This window comes from Saccostrea cucullata, unplaced genomic scaffold (genome assembly GCF_032062105.1).
Source record: "Saccostrea cucullata isolate Sc308-1 unplaced genomic scaffold, CSIRO_AGI_Scuc_v1 ctg683, whole genome shotgun sequence".
NCBI classification, from domain to species: domain Eukaryota; kingdom Metazoa; phylum Mollusca; class Bivalvia; order Ostreida; family Ostreidae; genus Saccostrea; species Saccostrea cuccullata.
In genome coordinates, this window is record NW_026930753.1 from 61556 (window position 1) to 82961 (window position 21406).

Here is a 21406-nt window from a genome sequence, read left to right on the forward strand (position 1 = left end):
GAAGCATTAATTCATTTTCAATATATAATAAGAGCCCTGTCCCCGTTCGCCCTCTATGGAAGCCCTGATCCAGGGGTCTTCAAAGTAACAATTCTGGAAGAATGGCCCTTGCTTATCATAACTATGCATGTATGTAGTTAGTTTGTTTCATGCCAAGGAACAACGAGATGGAGTTTCTCAGAGAGAAGATTTAATGCGTTTTTACAATTTTACAATTTTTTTAATGCATTTTGAAATTCACAATTTTCGAAAAACAAAAACTCCTTCTCATCATAATTATGTTTGTAGCTTGTTTGTTTAATTCCCAGAAGCAGAGAAGACGATTTTTAAAGAGGTAATGCATTTCCACTATATAATCTATAGAGCCCCGTCCTAAAGCCAGAACTCCTACCCCGGGGCCATGGAATTCACAAATTTAGAAGAGGCACCCTTCCTCATCATAACTACAAGTTAGTTTGTTTGATACCCCTGAGCAGAGAAGATTTTCAAAGAATTAATGGATTTTCTCTATATAATCTATAATCACATTCTTTGCGGAGACATGCCAATTATGGTGGATTTTATTTGAGTTCAATTCCGATGGTAATTAATAAATTCATAGATTTCTTTACCAATGATTACATAATGAATTACAAATATTGTCCACAATTAAAACCACATTAGTGGCAAAAAGCAACATACCTAAGTGTTTTGTTGTTTATTAAAATGGAGAGAGAATGTGAAATGTTGCGATAGCACTATAACTGTGAGGTAGCTCCATGACAGTACACGGAAAAGTTAAAGAATGAGAAGTTCCACAAAATAGTTATTTTATCAAAATGATTTTGCATTTGCAATGGTAAATATCATTATTATATTTCGGCCTTAACTGTCATTGTGTATGCTACTTATTTCATTGTGCTGCCATAAAGTTACCGTAACATCCGGAATTATCATCAGCCTGTGAAACAGTGTAATTTAAAATAAGGGCCATGTGGTATATGTGTATGGAAACAAAAGTTATTTCTTAAAACATGAGTACCGTATCATTTTGTTCTCTTTCATTTATTTCAAAATCATAAAAATTTAAATATCATGAAGTTAAATTAAATTTGCATCTGTAATAAATTGGTATAAAAAGCATGCAAACATAATAATTGGAAAAAATACGCCCATAAAATGCACCTATGCTTGACGAAAGAAATCGATAGAGAAAGCTTTAATTTTTCCTGTATATAATGAATGCACAAGTATGGAAGAAGTTAAACTTATCTAGTTGTAGTAATAAGGTATCAACAAAAGATTTTTTTTAAATTATATCTTACTAAATATTTCCTTGTTATTAATTTATAACTACTGGATCAGATATAATATGGATACAGGTTATAAAATAGTTTTACTTATCACAGGAATAGTACAATTGTTTGGATTTGGTACGTAATGAATTTTTCTTCATTTTTTCGCATTAAAGTAAGAACTTTCAATTTAATATTGTGCCTGAAGTTACGCTCCTACATGTACGTATATGGATATATTTGAGTGAGAGATTAAGTATGATGTACTTAACAATCGGTACCAATAACTGATTGAACGTTATGCAAACGATGACCGAATTTTATTATCATAAGGTAAATGTATCCATAGAGATTACACGAAATCATGGCACATTGAAAAGGCTAAAGGTTTTAAAATTCACGTTTCTCATTTATCGAAAAATAAATTTCACTGAGCACACTGTATTCAAAACAAGTAAGCAGGTCTCACCAAGATTAAAGTACATACATAAACCAGTTACAAATACAAAAGGCAAATGGGGGATAATTTTAGCTTCGTAAAAAAGATCTAACATAGTCCTAAAAGTCAGACGTTCAAGGCTTTTTATAGATTGTTATGTTACACGTTCCAGGAATCGACCAATTAGGAGAACTTGAAATATTTTGCCTGCTCCAAAACAAAATATTTTCGTTTCTTGCGAATCGAATTAAATGCCGAACTCAACATTTATTAATAGAACTATTCCGTTAGTACTCTCCAATATCCATGAAAAGACAATATTACTTTTACCTATTTAGATAGAGGTCTTTCAAGATTTTAAATTGCATGAAAGGATGAAACATTTTGAGAAAACAAACAGTATTCAAGATCAAAATTCATATAACAATACAAGGTAGAAGCAGAGCAAACACAGACCTCCAAAACATCAGAGGTGGGATCAGGTGCCATGGAGGAGGAGCTTCCCCTGCCGACTTGTCATGCCCGTCGTCTGCTCATTGACATGACCGGGAAGTAGCGGAAAAATCTTTCGTTAATTCAGTATATAAATAATGTAATAACATAAAGCATGACAAATGTCAGTCAACATTTAACTAAATGATAAATTTTATTTGCTGACAAGGTCATAGAATCGACAAAAGTACGTACGAAATGATTTCTTTTAATAGGATGAAATTTTTTTTTACCCAAGACTATATTTTATAAACCAACGATAAACTCGACAGCAAAGCACTGTACCATAATGGTTAAAAAGTTTTAAGTTTGAGATGAAATTCGACTCTCAAATATCGAAAATCATCCCGAGAATGCCGCCTCTGGTTGGAAGTGGCTACCCATACGAAAATGTGTAGTTTACCGTCAACTAGTCGTCAACTAGTCGTCAACTGATAATGCGAAATCAGTTGTCCACTAGGAGTTAACTTCTTTTCTGAAAAGCGTTCAACTGATTTGCATAAAACGGCCAGTTGACCATTAGTTGAATGCTCATACTTTGAAATTTCATGTAAAACAAGAGTTGACCACTATTTGAACACTCCGACTTGTTAGAAAATTCCCACGCTACATTTATGTTGGGTTCAAAATTACATTATCATAGATCGGGTTTGTTATACCATAATTACAACAACCAATATTTAAATAAGTACATGTGTGTTTTCAGTAGAAGGTGGGAATTTTGATTTGAAACATTATTGCAATCAACTGATTTGCATAAAACGGCCAGTTGACCATTAGTTGAATGCTCATACTTTGAAATTTCATGTAAAACAAGAGTTGACCACTAGTTGAACACTCCGACTTGTTAGAAAATTCCCACGCTACATTTATGTTGGGTTCAAAATTACATTATCATAGATCGGGTTTGTTATACCATTATTGCAACAACCAATATTTAAATCAGTACATGTGTGTTTCTGTAGAAGGTGGGAATTTTGATTTGAAACATTATTGTCTTCGTGATGATTCAGCGTGTGAAATATCTCATGTACTATTGTAAGTATATAAAATTTAAAGATTTTGTTTTACTAAGTTTGTTATTTTTAAGCAGATAATAGGAATACGAAACACTGTAGCCAGTATAGGTCCCTATTTTTAAGAACTTTTTTAAATGTTGAAAGAATTCTGAAAACTTGTCATGCATCAAGTGTTATGTTGTGTGTCTTGTTGTGTTGGTAAAAATATACCAGTGCTTTAGACTAAATTCTATATATAACCTTTTCTGCACAAGAAATGAAGAAGGCATGTAACAACTTATGAGAGAGTGCCAGCTCAATCCATGTACAAGGGGTGATCAAAAAGTTCGCAAACTAATTGAATAACTTCCATACAAGAAACAATATTTGGTTTTAATGTTGATTATTTTTTAAACTAATCCTCCCCGATTCTAATGCACATCAACCACCGTTCTGCGCATGCGCGAATCACGTGATATTGGCGGTCACTTGACCCCCTCCGTAGTGTTCTGTCACAAAAGTTGAAAGATTTTTATGAGTTTTATATTTCTTTTCATGTGAGTTAATTTTTATGACAAGAACATTTCATTTGTCAAAATCGGTCATATCTCGGCAACAGAATGGGTGGATAATAATATCCTTTCCAAAAATAAGCATGGCGACCATTAAAACACAAATCTTCTGTCTCAGGAGAGACCTTTATTCAAGGTGGATGGAGAATGGGTGCATCCTTTTTTATCATATCTTAATATGTTTAACATCTAAAGTAAACGATATCTTAAGTATTTAATACTTATATCATTGTTCAAATATTTAACTATTTTTCAAAGTGCTAATTGGAGGTCTTTGATAGCAAACTTCTTAATTAAAAATACATATCTTTTCAAAACTTGCTTTCACTGGGTAAGATGACAAGTATCATTTTTGACCATCAGCCTTCCTTCACTAAAACGATTAATCCAATCGTTAATTGAATTTATAGGAACTCATTTATCTCAATAAACTGTGTACAAATTATTATATGATTTTGTAGAGGGATTTCTAAGATATACAATAAATTGTATAGTAGTTTGTTGAACGAGTTCGACTGAGAAAACCATTTTTCGTCACAAGTGACCTAAATAGTGACGTCATTTTCACATTGTGACGTCACAAACGAGAAGAAAAACTTAAATCAGCATATGCTATTTATAGAACTTGTGTATGACTATGTGTGTACTGAATTTCATTCTAATTTGTTTGTGGTTTTGTAGATATAGAGATAGTTTTTGATCACATCTCGTATAATGCATTTAGATTTACAAGTACATTTATGACAATTTAGAAACTCCATTGTTTTGACTTTTCATATGCAGTCATGTCCAGTTCCCCTAATCAATTCGATATTGTCGACTTCGCAATGTAAACAATGTTGATACGATATCGTGTTTACATCGTCTACATTGTAATTGTTTCTATATGACGACATCGTCAACGTCGACATTGCAATGTAAACAATGTTGATACGATATCGCGTTTACATCGTGTACATTGTTATTATTTCTACATGACGACATCGTCGACGTCGACATCGCAATGTTGATAATGTTGATACGATATCGCATTTACATTGTCTTTATTGCTTTTTTCTACATTGTATATTGACAACGCAATGTAATTAATTTTAAAACTATTTTGCATGTACTGGACAGATGACAAACACTGTTTCCAAGGTTGAAAATCAGTTTTTTAGTTCATTTTCAGAATGTAAGAGACATGCTTCGTACTTGATGTACACTTGATGTTGACTCATAAGAGTCAAAGATTGCCCTGGTGATGATATGCAAAAAGTAAACTTATATCAGTATGAACTAAACTTGATTTTATGCGTTAAATGCGTTGTCAATGATTTTACCAAGATAAAAAGGCAAAAAAAGGAAATTTAATGTTGACATGAATGATAACTCGAAATAGGCCAACACAGATACTAAGTTTATCAAGAAAAATTAATAAGAATGCAATGTTCACACTCAATTACCGACCAACATAGCGATGTCGACAATGTGAACAATGTAAACAATATTTTGAAAAAGGGTAATGTTGACACGATGTTGACTCGATATCTACCAACATTGCAATGTCGACGATGTGAACGATGTAAACAAGAAAAATAAGAAGGGCAATGTTGACACAATGTCGACTCGATATCGACCAACATTGCAATGTCGACGATGTGAACGATGTAAACCAAAAAAAATAAGAAGGGCAATGTTGACACAATGTCGACTCGATATCGACCAACATTGCGATGTCGACGATGTGAACGATGTAAACAAGAAAAATAAGTGCAATGCTGACGCGATGTCGACTCGATATCGACCAACATTGCGATGTTGACGATGTGAACAATGTAAACAACAAGAAAGGGGAAGGAAATATTAACAAGGTGCTGACGTTACATTGTCAAACAATGTAATATATAGAGAGATAAACAAAGGTATTATCCAGCATTGTCATGTTGAATATGTTATAGTATTAGAAAGACTGGTATTTTTACAGCGATGTCGCCATATATAGAAAAAAAACATCGTGAACTGGACATACCTCTTCATATTTTCAAGAACACTGCTTGTCTTATATAGATTTCAAATCTCCCTCCATTTTTTTCAAATGTTTAATGAATGCAACCTACGTGCACTGACTAATGGAGTATTCAACTAGCGGTCAACTGCAAGTGAAATAGTGGGGTATTCAACTAGTGTCAACTGCAAAGGAAATAGAGGAGTAATCAACTAACGGTCAACTGTAAAGAAAATAGAGGAGTATTCAACTAGTGGTCAACTGCAAAGGAAATAATGGAGTATTCAACTAGCGGTCAACTGCAAAGGAAATAGTGGAGTTATCAATAAGCGGTCAACTGCAAAGAAAATAGAGGAGTATTCAAGTAGCAGTCAACTGCAAAGGAAATAGTGGAGTATTCCACTAGCGGTCAACTGTAAAGGAAATACAGGAGTATTCAATTAGCGGTCAACTGCAAAGAAAATAGAGGAGCATTCAACAGTGGTCCACTCTATGCAAATGAGTTGATCGCTCCCTCACTTGCATGTCAAAAATTCAACTAATGGTCAATTGACGGTCAGTTGACCGTCAACTAGTAGTCAACTGAATACTCCGATCGAATTCTAATAGTATTTTTTCATATGAGTAATTCCCAGCTTCCGTAATTGTGGTGGTTCTGAGTTTTCTTGACACAAAAATCAATCTTAAAAAGCCTGGAAAACGTTAGTTATTTCTGACTAGCATTTACATGGCAGCTTTTTATATCAGCTTCTTATATTTTTTATCAGGTTAGGTTTTCATTGATCGCTCGTGCAGTGTTTTCATCACCTTTATCATATTGCTATTTGTTTTTAGTCAAATTTAAAATGTTATATCTTATAGATATATTATCATAAAAAGATAAAGGATTTTAAAATTTGACGAGTGCAGGCAGGGGTTATTAGCATTCATACGCCAGCCCAGTGGTAGTTAATAACTTCGGGATTTCAATATGTAATCAAAAATACCCGTTGATTTTTCTTCAAATTTCAAATTGCTTAAATTGCAATCGGAGAAGATAAAGATAATTCTTTTTCTTGACTTGTATCAATCCCGACCGGAGCTTGAAACCAAAACTTTCCGATTAAAGCCTTACAATGACTGTGTCTCTTCTTTACACTATCACCCAAGACGTAGTGTTCTTCATGTATATATTGTTGTTCAAACACTTAAAATTTACGTTTGGAAATAATTTTCTTTGTTTTATTTAAATGCTTAAAATTTGACCCTTTAATTCATCAACAGTTTATTAAATTATCATTTTTTCTGATAGATGAGTTATCAAAAGGAAAAAATGCTACACAATCTACAATCCAAGCATGTTTCTCTGATTGTGGTCCAGATAAAGCCATTGATGGTGATGTAAACACATGTATGATGACACGCGAAATAGGGTCAATATCAGCATACCGGTACAAAACAGTATGGTGGATGATAGATCTCGGAGACATTCACAGTATTTACAGCATCAGCATAATTTTTAAAGACTTCAAAGATTCTGGAGATTATGGTATGTTTCCGATTTGCCTTCATATTATACTAACTAATCACATTAATATAAATTAAAAAGTAAATAAACAAAGATGATTCTCTGACATAAAAAAAACATGTGTTTGTGAAACACTGATGTCCCCGTTTGGCCACATAGTAGAGATTATACTTTTCGTCAATGCAAAATAAATTATGTTGTTACCCAAAGTAATGTCTTGTCACAAGAAATGCAATTGTCAAATATGAAAGTCCTAGCACTACCTGTTCAAAAGCTATATCCAAGGCTAAGTTTTTAAAAGATAAATCAAACTCAACGTTAAGGTCAAAGGATCAAATTTGTTGGTTTTCATAGGAATGTCTTGTCACAAGGGTAACATATTTGATATATGAAAGTCCTAGCCTAACCGTTCAAAAGTTATTGGCAAAGCTAAAATTTTTCAAAATGTAGGTCCAAAGTCAAGGTCAAGGGGTCAAATTCTTTGATATCAAATGACAGGTCTTGTCACATGGATTAAATATTTGAAGTATAAAAAAACCCTAGCCCTAACTCTTTAAAAGTTAGGGTCTAGGTTTGCTTTTTAAAAGTAGGTCAAACCCTAAGATCAAGGCCAAAAGATCAAAGTTTGCAGTATCAAAAGAAGCGTCTTCTCACACAGATTACATATGTGAAGTATGAACACCTTAACTGTTACAGTTTAAACGTTATGGCAAAGGTTCCAGTTTTTTATAAGTACTCAAATTTCCACAATAAAGGTCAAAAGGTCAAAGTTGTTGGTATCCAATAAAAGGTCTGTCGCAGCCACTATTAAAATAATTATTTCAGTAGTGCTTGAGAGTGAACAATAACATACATAGTATGCAACAACTACTGAAATAAGACCAATATTGATATAATTATTTCAATAGTGGTTGAAAATTTCAAAAGTAAACATTGTTGCAACAGTGGTTGCAACCTTTGTTTAGTATTGAAATGTACTCTCAACCACTATTGAAATAATAATTTCAATAGTGGTGACCGTCGTATTTCAATAGTGGTTGCATAGTATGTTTGCTATTGAAATGCACCCTCAGCCACTATTGACATGATTATTTCAATAGTGTTTGCAACAAAGGTCTTTCCACAAGAAATACATATTTAAAGTAGAAATGTCCTGGTCTTTACTGTTTAAAAGATGTGGGCAAGGTAAAGTTTGAATTTCTTGTGTAAAAGTGGGCAAAAAGCCAAGGTCAAAAGGTCAAATTTAGTGGTACCGAAAGGAAAGTCCTGTCACAAGGAATACACATGTGAAATATGAAAGTCATAGCTCCACCAAATCAAAAGTTATAGGCAAGGTTAAAGTTTTTGCAGATAGACAGACAGACAGACGGACGTATGTAAAAAGAGCATACTCCAGGATGGGATGTGGTGCCGAGGAGAATTAAAATTCTTTTCTGAACCAAGACACCTCCTTAGTCGCTTTGCACAGATCAAGTTTATGAAAAATTTCGTAGTTAGAGAAAGACGGCGTATAAGGCAAAGACAATTTCGCACTATTAGACAATAATTTTTCTTAATTTTCAGCGGTGCAGAAAAACTTTTTTTTAATTACATGCATGTTTTTTGCACTGATATCTTTAAACGTTTGATTTATATATTATATGAATCATTTATTTGTGAAAATTTTGCTTTTAGAGTTGCTGGTTAGCTTTATTTTTAAAAAAATCGGATATGTGTATTTGAATTATGAAAAATTGTTCTTCATTATGAATGAAGTCTCTTAATTCTTCAGTAATTTTTATATGTAGGAAAGGTAATTGTAAGATATATTTAACATTTTTAATTAAAAGTTCTCTATCGAAATCGAACATTTAAAAAAAAAATTACGCTTCAGCAAACTCGTTTATATAAATGCCACTGTCACAGAACATTCACAAATAAAAATCTTTAGTTCAAAAACAAAGGTATGACAATTGGTTTTAGACAAGTTAATCAAAACTCGACTCAATGATAGGTTATATTATATTATATTATATTATATTATATTATATTATATTATATTATATTATATTATATTATATTATATTATATTATATTATTATATTATATCATATTATATTATATCATATAATATTATAAAGTTCTTAAAAGGACATTATTACAGCCATATATTATACGAAATGCGGATAGAGACTTCTGACAATGTAGTGTCTGTGCTAGGCCCTCTTAAAGCGCTCCATAGTGAAGGCAATTGTCTATGTGTTTTCGTGTTATAATTGGCACCACCATTATGATATAGAATACAAGTGTACGTTTATGCAGATTCAAGTCTACGATTATTTTAGACAGACAGGGTACACAGTGTTGGTATGCTACGAGTCGAACATTGTGTGAACAGTTGGTGAATATTTTTCATTTTCATTAAAAAAAATCTCTCCTTTGTATCTACATAATAGGAATTATTAATTTGTATGGTTTTAAATATATGAGCGATATAAGACCAAAACATCAATACAAGGCAAACAAATCTTAAGATCTTAATTAAATTACTCAAAGAAAGTGTTGGAAAAACAGAAAAAAGGAAGGATACAACATTGCTGGTTCAATTGTGAGTTCAACTGTTAGAGAGATTTTATCAAATCATAAAAAGCAATGCAATGGGGACTCCTTGCAAAACCAACTTACCAATATTGTCAGTCCGTGTTCATTGATGTATGAAGAGTTTCACAAATGATCATACTAGGGCAGTTAGGAAATTATTGAGACATTTACTTCAAATCTATAAATAGCAGAGATAAATTCAGGAAAAATTTGCCAACATTTTAGAAAGAAAGAATAAAAGAATTATGCAATTGCAAAATTTCTAATTTATAGGATAATTAGATAAGTTCGAGGTGAAATTATAAACTTGCATAGGTCAACCTGTAGCAGCATCACGACGTCATGTTAATGTCACGTCAGCCGGAGATGTTTTTGCATGTGCTACTATCGGGAAGCTACTTTTTTTCGTTGTTATCATAAATAACATTACAAAAATCAAACTTTCTCTTTTCTTAAATGATTCTTTTAAAAATGTATGCTGTTGCTTCACCAGTGTTTTGTCATATAAACAGCACGATTTTGCATCATGCAGTGCCAATTTACGCAACGCGGGTCAACGTTATTGATTCCGTTATGTCAAAATTGATAGTCGTCCGGAGCTTTTGATATTACTCTGGTTGAATTATTGGCCACTAAAAATATAAACCAATGAAAAAACAACCCTTAAACATGTTTTGCAGTCTTGTCGTTGTTGGTTTATCAGGTTGGTCTGTCCATTTTTTCGTCGTTATCAGAATTCTTAATTGCGTTTAATTATTATGATCAGAAATCTAACAAACTTACACAATATGCAGTGAAAATTAAAAAGAAAAATCATAAACATAAATTGAATTATTGTCGCCATTATTATGAGTCAACGGGGGTACAGTCCCTGAAACGTTCTACTTTCCCACCTGAAGGGTGAACGAACGGTGAACGAACGCAGAGCGAACAGTGAGTGAACGATGTGCGAACGCTGAACGCAACTTGGTGAACGAAGTGAGAACGGTGAACGGTGAGTGAACGCAGAACGCGAACGGAGCGCGAACGCGAGCGCAAAGTGAACGTTGAACGAACAGAGAACGCAAGATGAACGATTTATTCTGAATGCCTCCGATCTTTTCATTTATTTTGAGATAATTCTAATATTCTATAATTCAAATTTCAGGTGCTTCAATGTAGATAGATAGATAGATAGATAGATAGATAGAGAGAGAGAGAGAGAGAGAGAGAGAGAGAGAGAGAGAGAGAGAGAGAAGCGTATTTATACTGTTTTAATGAAACTTTTTTCGCTTAATTATTAAAATTAAACAAAATTAAGAAATTATAGGTATAAAAATGTAATTACAATTTAATATAACCGATTTTAACCGATTTTGCAATTGATTGGTAGGTTTACGTCGTTGCAGTGTGTTTTTGACGTTATGATAATCTGTAGCTCTTAAAGAAAGAGGTAATAAAAATATTTTTACGCAGTTATGATAAGGCTTTCCGAAGGCGTAAAATGCCTTAAAATATACATTTTATTTTGAGCTAGATTTTGATATGATAGTTTAATCAGGTATTATAATAAATCATTTTTGTAATATCACATGACTGTGTTGATCACGTGACGGAGATTTATGATACTCCTAAATGATGTACAAAAATCGCTCCGGCACAAGTGCAAAACAAAAATATTGTACAAAGTTCGTTACATAGATCAATTCATCGTGATCTCTGGTACATAGAAAGTGCTTTTAAGTTTTTCGTTAAGAAAATATTTACGAGAAATTCAATTTACCAACATAATAGGGGGTATTTTCCACTCTTTATCGCGATTTATACAAAAATGGATGAACTACTCACAATCCCCCAGCAAACAAAATTCATTTAGATGACATACTTCTCTTGTAGATTCACACAGTATATCTTCAATTTGTTTTTGTTTATCACTTGTGCCAGTCCAATATAAACACGATTCTTAAATTCTAACTCTGTCTACGGACGTGTAAGGGTAGCGTTTCACACATAATTTTTCTCTCTTGTTTGAATATGTGCATATAGGACAAACGAAAGGAATATGGATATTTAAATTTGAAATGTTAAACACCATAACAGCACATTTGAGCTTTAAAAACAATCTTAACACTTGAATTAAACAAAACGCCCCAAAATAATTCTACATGCGATGTACAAATTATTACACTTTCCCCGTCATGTTAGCTCAAGAATGCAGTGAGCTGACGTCATATTCTATTATGGCGTCATATCTAGCTATAGGTAGTTCAGAGAATTTACTACATTCTGAACAGTTTGATATTTTACGGACAGCCTTATCCTATCTGCGTAAAGAAAAAGTTATAAACATAAGCTCTTTAAATTTGAACATAGAAATTTGAGAATATCTCCAATATTATCATTATGTTTTCATGTAAATCCATTCTGTACGTCATATTTTGTAATACTCTATAAAAATAGGAAAATTTGCTTATTTTTTTGCATTTTGAAGATGCCCCCCTCTGGTAACAAGACGGTAGAATTTTGTTTTTCTTACACATATTGTATAATATAGTTTTACTCATCAAATTTTATAGTTTGAACAAAAAGTCTATTGTAGTATTTGCATAATTTGGTGTAAAGTGCTAAAAATTGGCATTTTCCTATATAATCATATAGTAAATGTACCTGTATTTTGAGAAGTCCCTCAAAAATACCTGGACGGTAGATTTCCCCCTAACTTTGCATGTACCCTGAAATTACTGTTAGTTATATATGGTATAAAATGCAGAGTTTCGCTATTGTAGTTTTCACACAATAAAACTATTGTCGGCCCCGTTAAGACTAAAGATATATCTTTTAATTTTTTTGAGATATTCGTGTATAATAAAAATACATGTACTTGCAAGAATATTTTACATGAAGCACTGGATTCAAAAATGACACTAACGACGTCCGATATAAAGTGTTCATCAAAATGAGACTTTTAATCACATAAATCTTCCTCTGAAATTAAAGATTAAAATTTATGTTGTCATCTCTTTTTTTAACGCATAGGGTTTTTTTTTTAATAAAAAAGGGTGTTCATTAAAAAGAATGAAAAAAATAAAAGAAAACAACATTCAGTCAAAAAATGTCTTGAAAATCCCTGTATGTATACACTGTTTCCACTTGGTAAGATTTTTTTTAGCGATGTGATGAAGCGTTTTAATATTGCATTTCATGTTAAATCTTATAACTTTTTAACTAGAACCTTAAACGTGTATTCCTTAATTGAACATACACTGTATATGCAATTATTTCTTAAATTTCAGAAATGAGACAAAGAGGTCGTTTTGCTGGATTTTCCCTTTTTATATCTAACTCTTCTAGTAGAGAAGATGGTTTACTTTGCTACAAAAACACGCTTCCATTACCTCCCCTGGAGTTTAACACAACGTGTATAGGATATGGTCGTTACGTCATCTACTACAATGAAAGGCTGGACGGAGTAACTTATCCTGAGGGATATCAAATTCTGAATGTGTACACTAATTTGTGTGAAGTGAAAGTTCAAGGTTTCATTGATTTTATTTCGTTCATTTAGTGATTTGATTCTTGGAAGCAATTTCTTCACGACAACATTTTTTTCCTTGAAATTAAATGAAATGACTCTTTAAAAGACATAAATCTAATATTCTAAAAACAAAAGAGTAAGTCATATTTCCATTTTTTGTGAATATATAGTGTAGCTTAAAAACTGTTTGGTTTATTAGAGAAGTACAAAAAAGACAACATAATTTTTGCAACTATATCTTTCAGAGTCTTGATTTTTTTTTCTCTCTTGTCATACTTTTAAATTTCTGACTGATGTAGAAAAAAACGATTAAGGTAGTCCAATCCTCGAGTTTATAAAATTAGCAGTTAAGTAATCAAAAATACTCATAAAAGTATCTCTGAATCCACAAAATGAATGTAAATTTATTCACAGTATTTCTTTAAAGTTAAAGATTAAAGTTAATCATATTACATAGGAAAAATTGTAAGCGATGCATTTTCTAATTGCAAATTGACCATCATATATATTTTAGGTTTTTTAAAAAAAAAATAGGTATTCAGGCATTCAGAGAAATTGTCCTGTTTTAAAACTTATTTGGTATTTTTTGTCTTCTATTTCCGTCATGTATTCTATAATACATAAAGTAAAAGGCTTTTGCTATCATTGTAAGACACCACAAATCCCATCTTATTTCATATCATGCTAATAAACATTGGTATCTAAGACTGGATTCAAGAAAATCTTATTTTTCTAAAACTGTATTAATATTTTCTCATTTTTAGGGTACAAATGTCAAAGACCTTTTCTAAGACTTCCAAAGACCTTGAATTTCATACAGATGAATTAAATGAAAATTGTTGCATGAAAACAATTTCATTTTCAAGCTTCATTTTGATGCATTTCAAATTAAATATTAATGTTTGGAGTTATCCTTCCTGCCTGAGGATCGGATATCCCTAAAAAGAACATTAATTGCATGTAACTAGTAAACTATGAAACCACCTTTTCACCTTTTCCGTTCGAACTTTTCTCTTTGCTCGGTATTTTATTTTTAAATTATGAAGAGGAAAAGTAAACTATCGAGAAAAATTTTTTTTAATAAAAAATTCATTTATCTTTGCCTTTTTTTCTTATAATAAGAAAGTCTTTCGTTCATAACAGAACTCCTATAGTCAGTGAATTGTTTCTTTGGAATATTCTGAAGGTCTTCTGGAGACCTTATTGTTTTCATCCGTTTTCTATCATCATTAACCATATTTTGTTTTTCGTCTAGTTTCTATTTTAAGAATTTTCCGACGTCTTTCATAAATTACAGGTTATATCATATATGACGATATCAAAGTGAAACTCACAAACATGTTAGAACATGAAATGTAGTTGTGTTGATTGACTTTTATTTTTTTATCGAAAAAAAAATTCTGACCTCATACGAAAATGAATCCAAAAAGTCTTTATTCATATTTTTTCTGGAATTTACAGGGTTGTTACAGTCCCTGAAACGTTCTACTTTCCCACCTGAACGGTGAACGAACGGTGAATTACGAACGGTGAATGAAAGCAGAGCGAACGGTGAGTGAACGATGTGCGAACGCTGAACTCAACTTGGTGAACGATGTATGAACGGTGAACGGTGAGTGAACGCAGAACACGAACGGAGGGAGATCGCAAGCGCAAAGTGAACGGTGAATGCAAGATGAACGATTTATTCGGAATACCTCTGATCTTTTCCCTGCATTGAAATTATTCTATTATTCTATAATTCTAATTTCAGGTGCTTTAATTTAAATAAATAATAGATAGATAAATAAATAAATAAATACTTAAATATATAATGAAAAAAATCTTGTACATATATGTACCTATGTTTTAAATCGATATTTTTAACACAATTATTTTAATTGAACATTCTAATTAATTTTTTTAATTAAACATGTGTATTTGCATTCGTATTTGTTACTGAACGCGTGTAGTTTAAATATAAAATTAATCTATTTATATAGTACATATGCTTATTCTTTTCACTAATAAAATAATGTGGACTTTAGAAGATAAAACTACTACACATATAGAATGAATTAATTACATTGTACGCGGTTAAAACAACTATACATGTATTTCCGTGCCAAAGCGATTCTGGGTAAAATAACGGATTTTGTTTGTTTTTTTTTAAATTCACAATTGTCTGTTGACGTATTGCATAAAAACTCTCGTATTTTAAAATTCTAATGCAATATATTCTATATATATCTGTATTTTTTTATTCTTTTATGATGATTATTTTAGCTAATTTCAATATGTATCAGTAAACATTTCCCGGCCGTGATTATATTCGGTCGAGATGATACAAAAAGGCATTCAAATTATTTGTAATAGATTAAATTTTTAAAACTAAATAAGTAATGTGATGTCATTGTTTTTATTGAACAGATAAATGTACGAGAGAGAGAGAGAGAGAGAGAGAGAGAGAGAGAGAGAGAGATACCCCTTAAATTCTCAGATATCTGTTGTATCAAATAAAATTCTTATTATTTTCCCTAAATATTCCAAGCAGTAAAGGTAATCATTTTTTTTACATTGACAAATCCATTTGACAGTAATCATTGGCTAACCTTTTATTTTCTTTCATCAAGTTCACATGGTTCACAGGAAGTCCATGTGCTTCTGTCAATTTAAAATCATTCGACACAGTGGAGGCGTGGAAATCGCGTTTCACCGAACATGCCGAAGGCAAAGAGTCACTTAGTATTTCCAAGAAGTATTAATATTTTTCCCTATCATTTCTAGATCTGATTTTTGCATTCTTGCTGAAGAAATAAATAAATAATGGAAATATATACTTGGAAGGATTAAGTTTTAAATTGAATATGAAACATGTTCTCTGCCAATTTAAATTCTACTGTCGGCATATGTTTATATTGAAATACTATTGTTTAATGACTGTTTGATGTTAGTTTTAAGACTGATTTTCTTGTGTTACAATACACATTAAATATTAATAAGAATATACTGAAAATACTCACGAAGAATTTTATTTAGGGAGAAAAGACACCGGGCGGGCGGGCCGGGGGGGGGGGGGGGGGTCTTAATTATCTGAATGGCAAATATATATTTAGGTACGGTGAAGGAAGGTATCTTCCTTCTCTAATAATAGACTATTTTAAACAGTTTTTCTTTTCTGAAATTATTAAATCACACTATCAATTTAATAAGCTCTAAATTTATTTAATTAACTGAATATTTGCGGTACTGTTCATAATCCTCAGACCTACATGTAGTTTAAAATACGTGTTACTGTAGAAATAATTTTTGTGTATTCTTGTCTTGTAAAAGACTTGGAATAATCGTTATACATCCATTAATGATTTGTCGTCTTTAATATTACAACAAATTGTTGCCATGCCTGAAGTATTTGTACATTGCCCCTTTTTTTAAAATATAATATTTTAGCATCGTTCTACATACATGTACATGTTGGTACTTAATGTATTTTTCCCATGAAAATTTCATGAATAAAGTAACAGCTGAGTTATACTAATATAAATATAAATATCATAGATAATTTTTGCAATGAAATAATAATTCTTCAAACACGATATCTAAGTTATTTAATTTAAAAACGTGTATACTAAATCCTTACCATGAAAAAGATAAGTCCTTTCACTTCAGAGTTCCGAATGACACTGAACGATATGTGAACGGTGAACGCAAGATGAACGCAATTAAATGAAACGGAAGGAAGAGCGAACGGTGAACGCGAGCGCACGGTGAACGGTGAACGCAATACTGTGAAGGGAGAGCGAACGGTGAACGCACGCTGAACGAACGGTGAGCGAACGGAAAAATGGGAAAGTAGAACGTTTCAGGGACTGTATCCCCTTTTAATCTTTTATTCATATTTTCTAGACTTTGATTTCTGTACTTTTTAAAAGATGAAATATAAGGAGATAACAACAGTATTCAAGCTAAAATGTCTATTTTACAATACAAAATTGGAGCACAGCAACGTGGACCTCGGAAACATTAGAGTTGGAATCAGTTGCTATGGAGTAGTGAGCATTCCCTGCCTCGTCATAATCAAAAAAACATAAATTCCCCGTCAATTCAGCAATGGCCAAATCTAGAGTATGACAATCGTCATTCAGAATTTGATATAAAGTTCAGTTGTATTTGCTGACAAGGTCATTGTATCTACCATGATAGAAATTACGAAATGATGACTATAAGCAGGGCTGCTGATAATTTTTTTCAGCAACTTGTTTGTAAATAACTTACCTAGTTTAAAAAATGGTCATACATAGGCCATGCTTTTGGTTTATACAATCAGAATACTTCATACAAAGTAATTTTGCAATTGACCACAGAAAAGGTGAGATAAAGAGGTTGTTTCGCAGTTTTTTTTTTACAGAGATTTGAGAAATGACTTAATGATTCAGATTTTTCTTGAAAGGCTGTGGTATAAAAACGCAAACAATAAATATTCGTTCAGAAAAGCATTTTTAGTATGAGATGATGTAGCATTCCTTTCTAGAGAAAAGTTGGTAGGAAGATCACTTGTTATTTTAGGAACTAGAAACAAATCTAGCGATCATTTTGAATGCTAAAAAGTATTTTCTTCTTAGTCAAGTGTAAATATCCTATAATCTTCAATTTTTATTAGGATGCTCTAAAACTGGAGTGTATGGAGAAAACTGTAGCTTGCCTTGTCCAGCCAACTGTCAAGATAAACGATGTAACATTGTCAACGGAACTTGCTTGGGCTGTCTGCCTGGATACATGGGAGAAATGTGCCAAGAAGGTACAAAAAACTGACGGGTAAAAATATTTATAGACACATATATAGTGCCTTAAAGTTTGATGCATATTTTGATACTATTGTGATAAACCTTCATCACAAGCAGAATGTTCATTTGGATGGCATGGCAAAGAGTGTACAAGACAATGTATGGGGCATTGTAGAGGAAATATAACATGCAACCACGTTACCGGAAATTGTCATGAAGGATGTGCAGCTGGATGGATGGGGAATCAGTGTGATGAACGTACGTAGAATTAACATAATCTGAAATAGATTTTTATAGAAATGTTTAATATGCACTCGTGAACTATTTAATTTTTGAATATGAATATAGATTGTAAGAACGGGACCTATGGTTTAGGATGTGAACATAACTGCAGTGACCAGTGTTTGAATGGAACTCTCTGCAAAGAAGAAAATGGATTTTGTGTAAGGGGGTGTAATCCAGGTTATTTCGGAGTCCTCTGTGACGAAAGTTAGTTTCCTAATGCTAAATATTTGTAATTTTCCTATGAGTTCTTAATATCTCTCCCATTTATATTTATTCATGAATTATTTTATTACCAACAGCCTGTCCAAGTGGATTGTTTGGTAACAATTGCAGTGAACGTTGTTGTAAATACTGTAACAATGGAACATGCGACCAAATCAATGGAAGTTGTATTAAAGGATGTTTGAATGGTTACATGGGGATAAGGTGTTTAAATCGTAAGAATATATGTAATTTGAATAAAGATGAATTTCAAAGTAATATATTTTTATAAATTTTAGTATTGAAATTGAAACCTTATTGATACAGACATAAAGTATCGGTACATGTATACATATTAACTGACATTACTGAAGAAGTTAAACGAATTTCTTCAGGTACTGTAAACACACAACTTTGAGACTTTCAAGACATTTTGTGAGCTTTTTCAATTAAAACAAAATGGCCTGATTATACGAATAATAGGATCAGACCACATGTACCTTAACTATTTTTCAATTTGTGCAAAAAGAAAGGAAAAACAGGCAATTATCCTATAGACATTTAACATCAATAACTTTTCAACTGGGTTTGCATAAAACCAGAAAAATAAAGGATTATGTGAATTTCAAGCATTATTCAGCTGTGATAAAGATAGTTTTGATTTGCAGCTTGTCCGAACGGTACCTTCGGCTATAAGTGTAGTAACACTTGCTCCAAAAATTGTATTGGTATATGTGACCATACGGATGGTCGATGCGACTGTTTACCCGGATTTGCAGGTTCACCAAATTGCAAAACAGGTTGGTAGGTTTCCATTATTGATATCAAAATACAATTTACCATTAAAAAACCTCTTCAAATAAATAAATAAATGTGTTTTTATGTAGAGTAGTTATAAATATTAAAACAATAGGGTTACAATATAACTTAGTCGAGTTTAACTGAAAAATAAGATCCCCCCCCCCCCTCTTAAAAAAAGAATCATCAACTGAAATCAGGAATAAAGATTATTTCAATCTAAAAGCACAGTGAGATATGCAAATATAAATGATATATATATACATATATATATATATATATATATATATATATATATATATATATATATATATATATATATATATATATATATATATATATATATATATATATATATATATATATATATATATATATATATGTATAATGTACTTAATTATGCATTTATGTAGACAAAACTAACCAGTAACACCGTTAATGATTTTAGAATGTACACAAGGATTCTTTGGAGTAAATTGTCAGCATAGATGTAGTACTCACTGTTTTAACGGTGAAACCTGTAGTAGGTTTGATGGAATCTGTCCCCAGGGATGTCAGGATTAATATCACGGACTACTCTGTGATTATCAGGGTATCTTTCTGTTTTAATATATTATGTCCTGTTGAGTAATGGATCCCAAATATTTCAAATTTAATATACTAAGATAATAGCATTTACATCTTTAAACCCTTGAACTTCCATTTTGTTGTAGATAAAACGTCAAGTGGAAAATGGACCCTAGAGTTCTATATATTAGTAGTCCTGAGCATCATATTTGGATTATTGATTTTCGTCTTTCTAATGCTAATTAGGTAATACATGTATTCACAAAGAATAGTGGTAAAGTTGACTTCATATTTCTGTTAAATTCTCTCTTATCTTGTAATCTTCATGTTTTATTAAATTGTTGGTAGGAACTGCATGATTTTGATTATTTTCGAATTGTAATTTAACTGTCTTTAGAGATTATTTTATGTAATCAAACTGTTTTTCCTTATCAAATTAATGTTTTACAAAAAGTTGTCTGAAATCGAAAAATAAGACACTTATTCCTTAAAGAAATCTAAATTAATAACAAATATGATAGTTTTAAAGTAGGTTATTAATATTTTTTATTTTTGTGACGTCACAAACTATTCGGATTTGGTGTTATGCATAAAATTATCACACAAGCCAATCGATTGATCATCTTCATGAAATCGAAAAATAAGACAGTTATTCCTTACATTTACATGCTTTGATTCCGCCAATCCACGTGCTCCAAGCCCTGCTTCTGACTAGCTGTTTGTTCCGCCCTTCACGTGGTTTTTTTTAAAACCGCGCCAATACATTGATGGGAAAATAAAGTACATTTTTACAATTTGTAATTTTATCTCTGACAAAGACATTGTAAATGTAGATATTATACAGTGTAATCAATTTAGCACATTTCAAGAAATTTTACTTTTGTTGGAGCACAAATATGCAGTATAACGCTTATAGTTCTTAATATAACTACTGTTGGGGAAATAATTGGTATATAAGTTGACATAAACGTATCCGTAAAAATCTCATTATATTCTCATATATATATACATTTTATTATTGAAGGCAAGGAGCTTTAAAATTCAACCCAAGGAAAAGAAGGCGTCCCTTTTCAAAAGATGGAGATGAAACAAATGTAGATAATACTACCACTGAAAAACCATTTTACGAGGAATTGAAGGAAAAGGAAAAAAATCAATATCAGGAATTGCAATGTACAAAACCATTATACGAGGAACTGAAGGAATTCGAAAATTTAAACCAATATCAGGAATTGCAAACCACAAATAAATTTTAAATAGTCATCTTCAATGATGTGTGAAAGACTTTTAAAACTAAACTTTTTAACTACAAGTTATACTAAAACCTATTTAATTACAAGTTATACTAAAAACTATTGAAGGACACTGAATCGCAGCTTAATTTGCAAAGGACTAAAACTGCAATCTTGGATCGATATCTAGTCACATA

At 31.7% G+C, this 21406-nt stretch overlaps 1 protein-coding gene and 1 long non-coding RNA gene across 2 annotated transcripts; both read left to right on the plus strand.

Annotated features, from left to right (window-relative positions):
- Positions 1-5290: 5290 nt before the first annotated feature.
- Positions 5291-18392, plus strand: LOC134229964 (platelet endothelial aggregation receptor 1-like). Its single transcript, XM_062711740.1, has 5 exons — positions 5291-5339; positions 7054-7290; positions 13122-13364; positions 18003-18140; positions 18244-18392. Exons 1-5 carry the CDS (start codon positions 5291-5293, stop codon positions 18390-18392), a joined length of 816 nt encoding a protein of 271 aa, XP_062567724.1.
- Positions 18393-18485: 93 nt separating this feature from the next.
- On the plus strand, positions 18486-20214 carry LOC134229970 (uncharacterized). Its single transcript, XR_009984262.1, has 5 exons — positions 18486-18615; positions 18711-18848; positions 19281-19412; positions 19859-20002; positions 20124-20214. It is a non-coding gene; the product is annotated as an uncharacterized LOC134229970 (long non-coding RNA).
- Positions 20215-21406: the final 1192 nt, after the last annotated feature.

Coding starts and splice junctions, on each gene's coding strand:
- LOC134229964 (XM_062711740.1), top strand. CDS start 5,291: ATGTTGACTCGATATCTACCAACATTGCAATGTCGACGATGTGAACGA. Junction 5,340..7,053: donor ATGTCGACGATGTGAACGAT/GTAAACAAGAAA, acceptor TTTTTCTGATAG/ATGAGTTATCAAAAGGAAAA. Junction 18,141..18,243: donor GGGAGAAATGTGCCAAGAAG/GTACAAAAAACT, acceptor CATCACAAGCAG/AATGTTCATTTGGATGGCAT.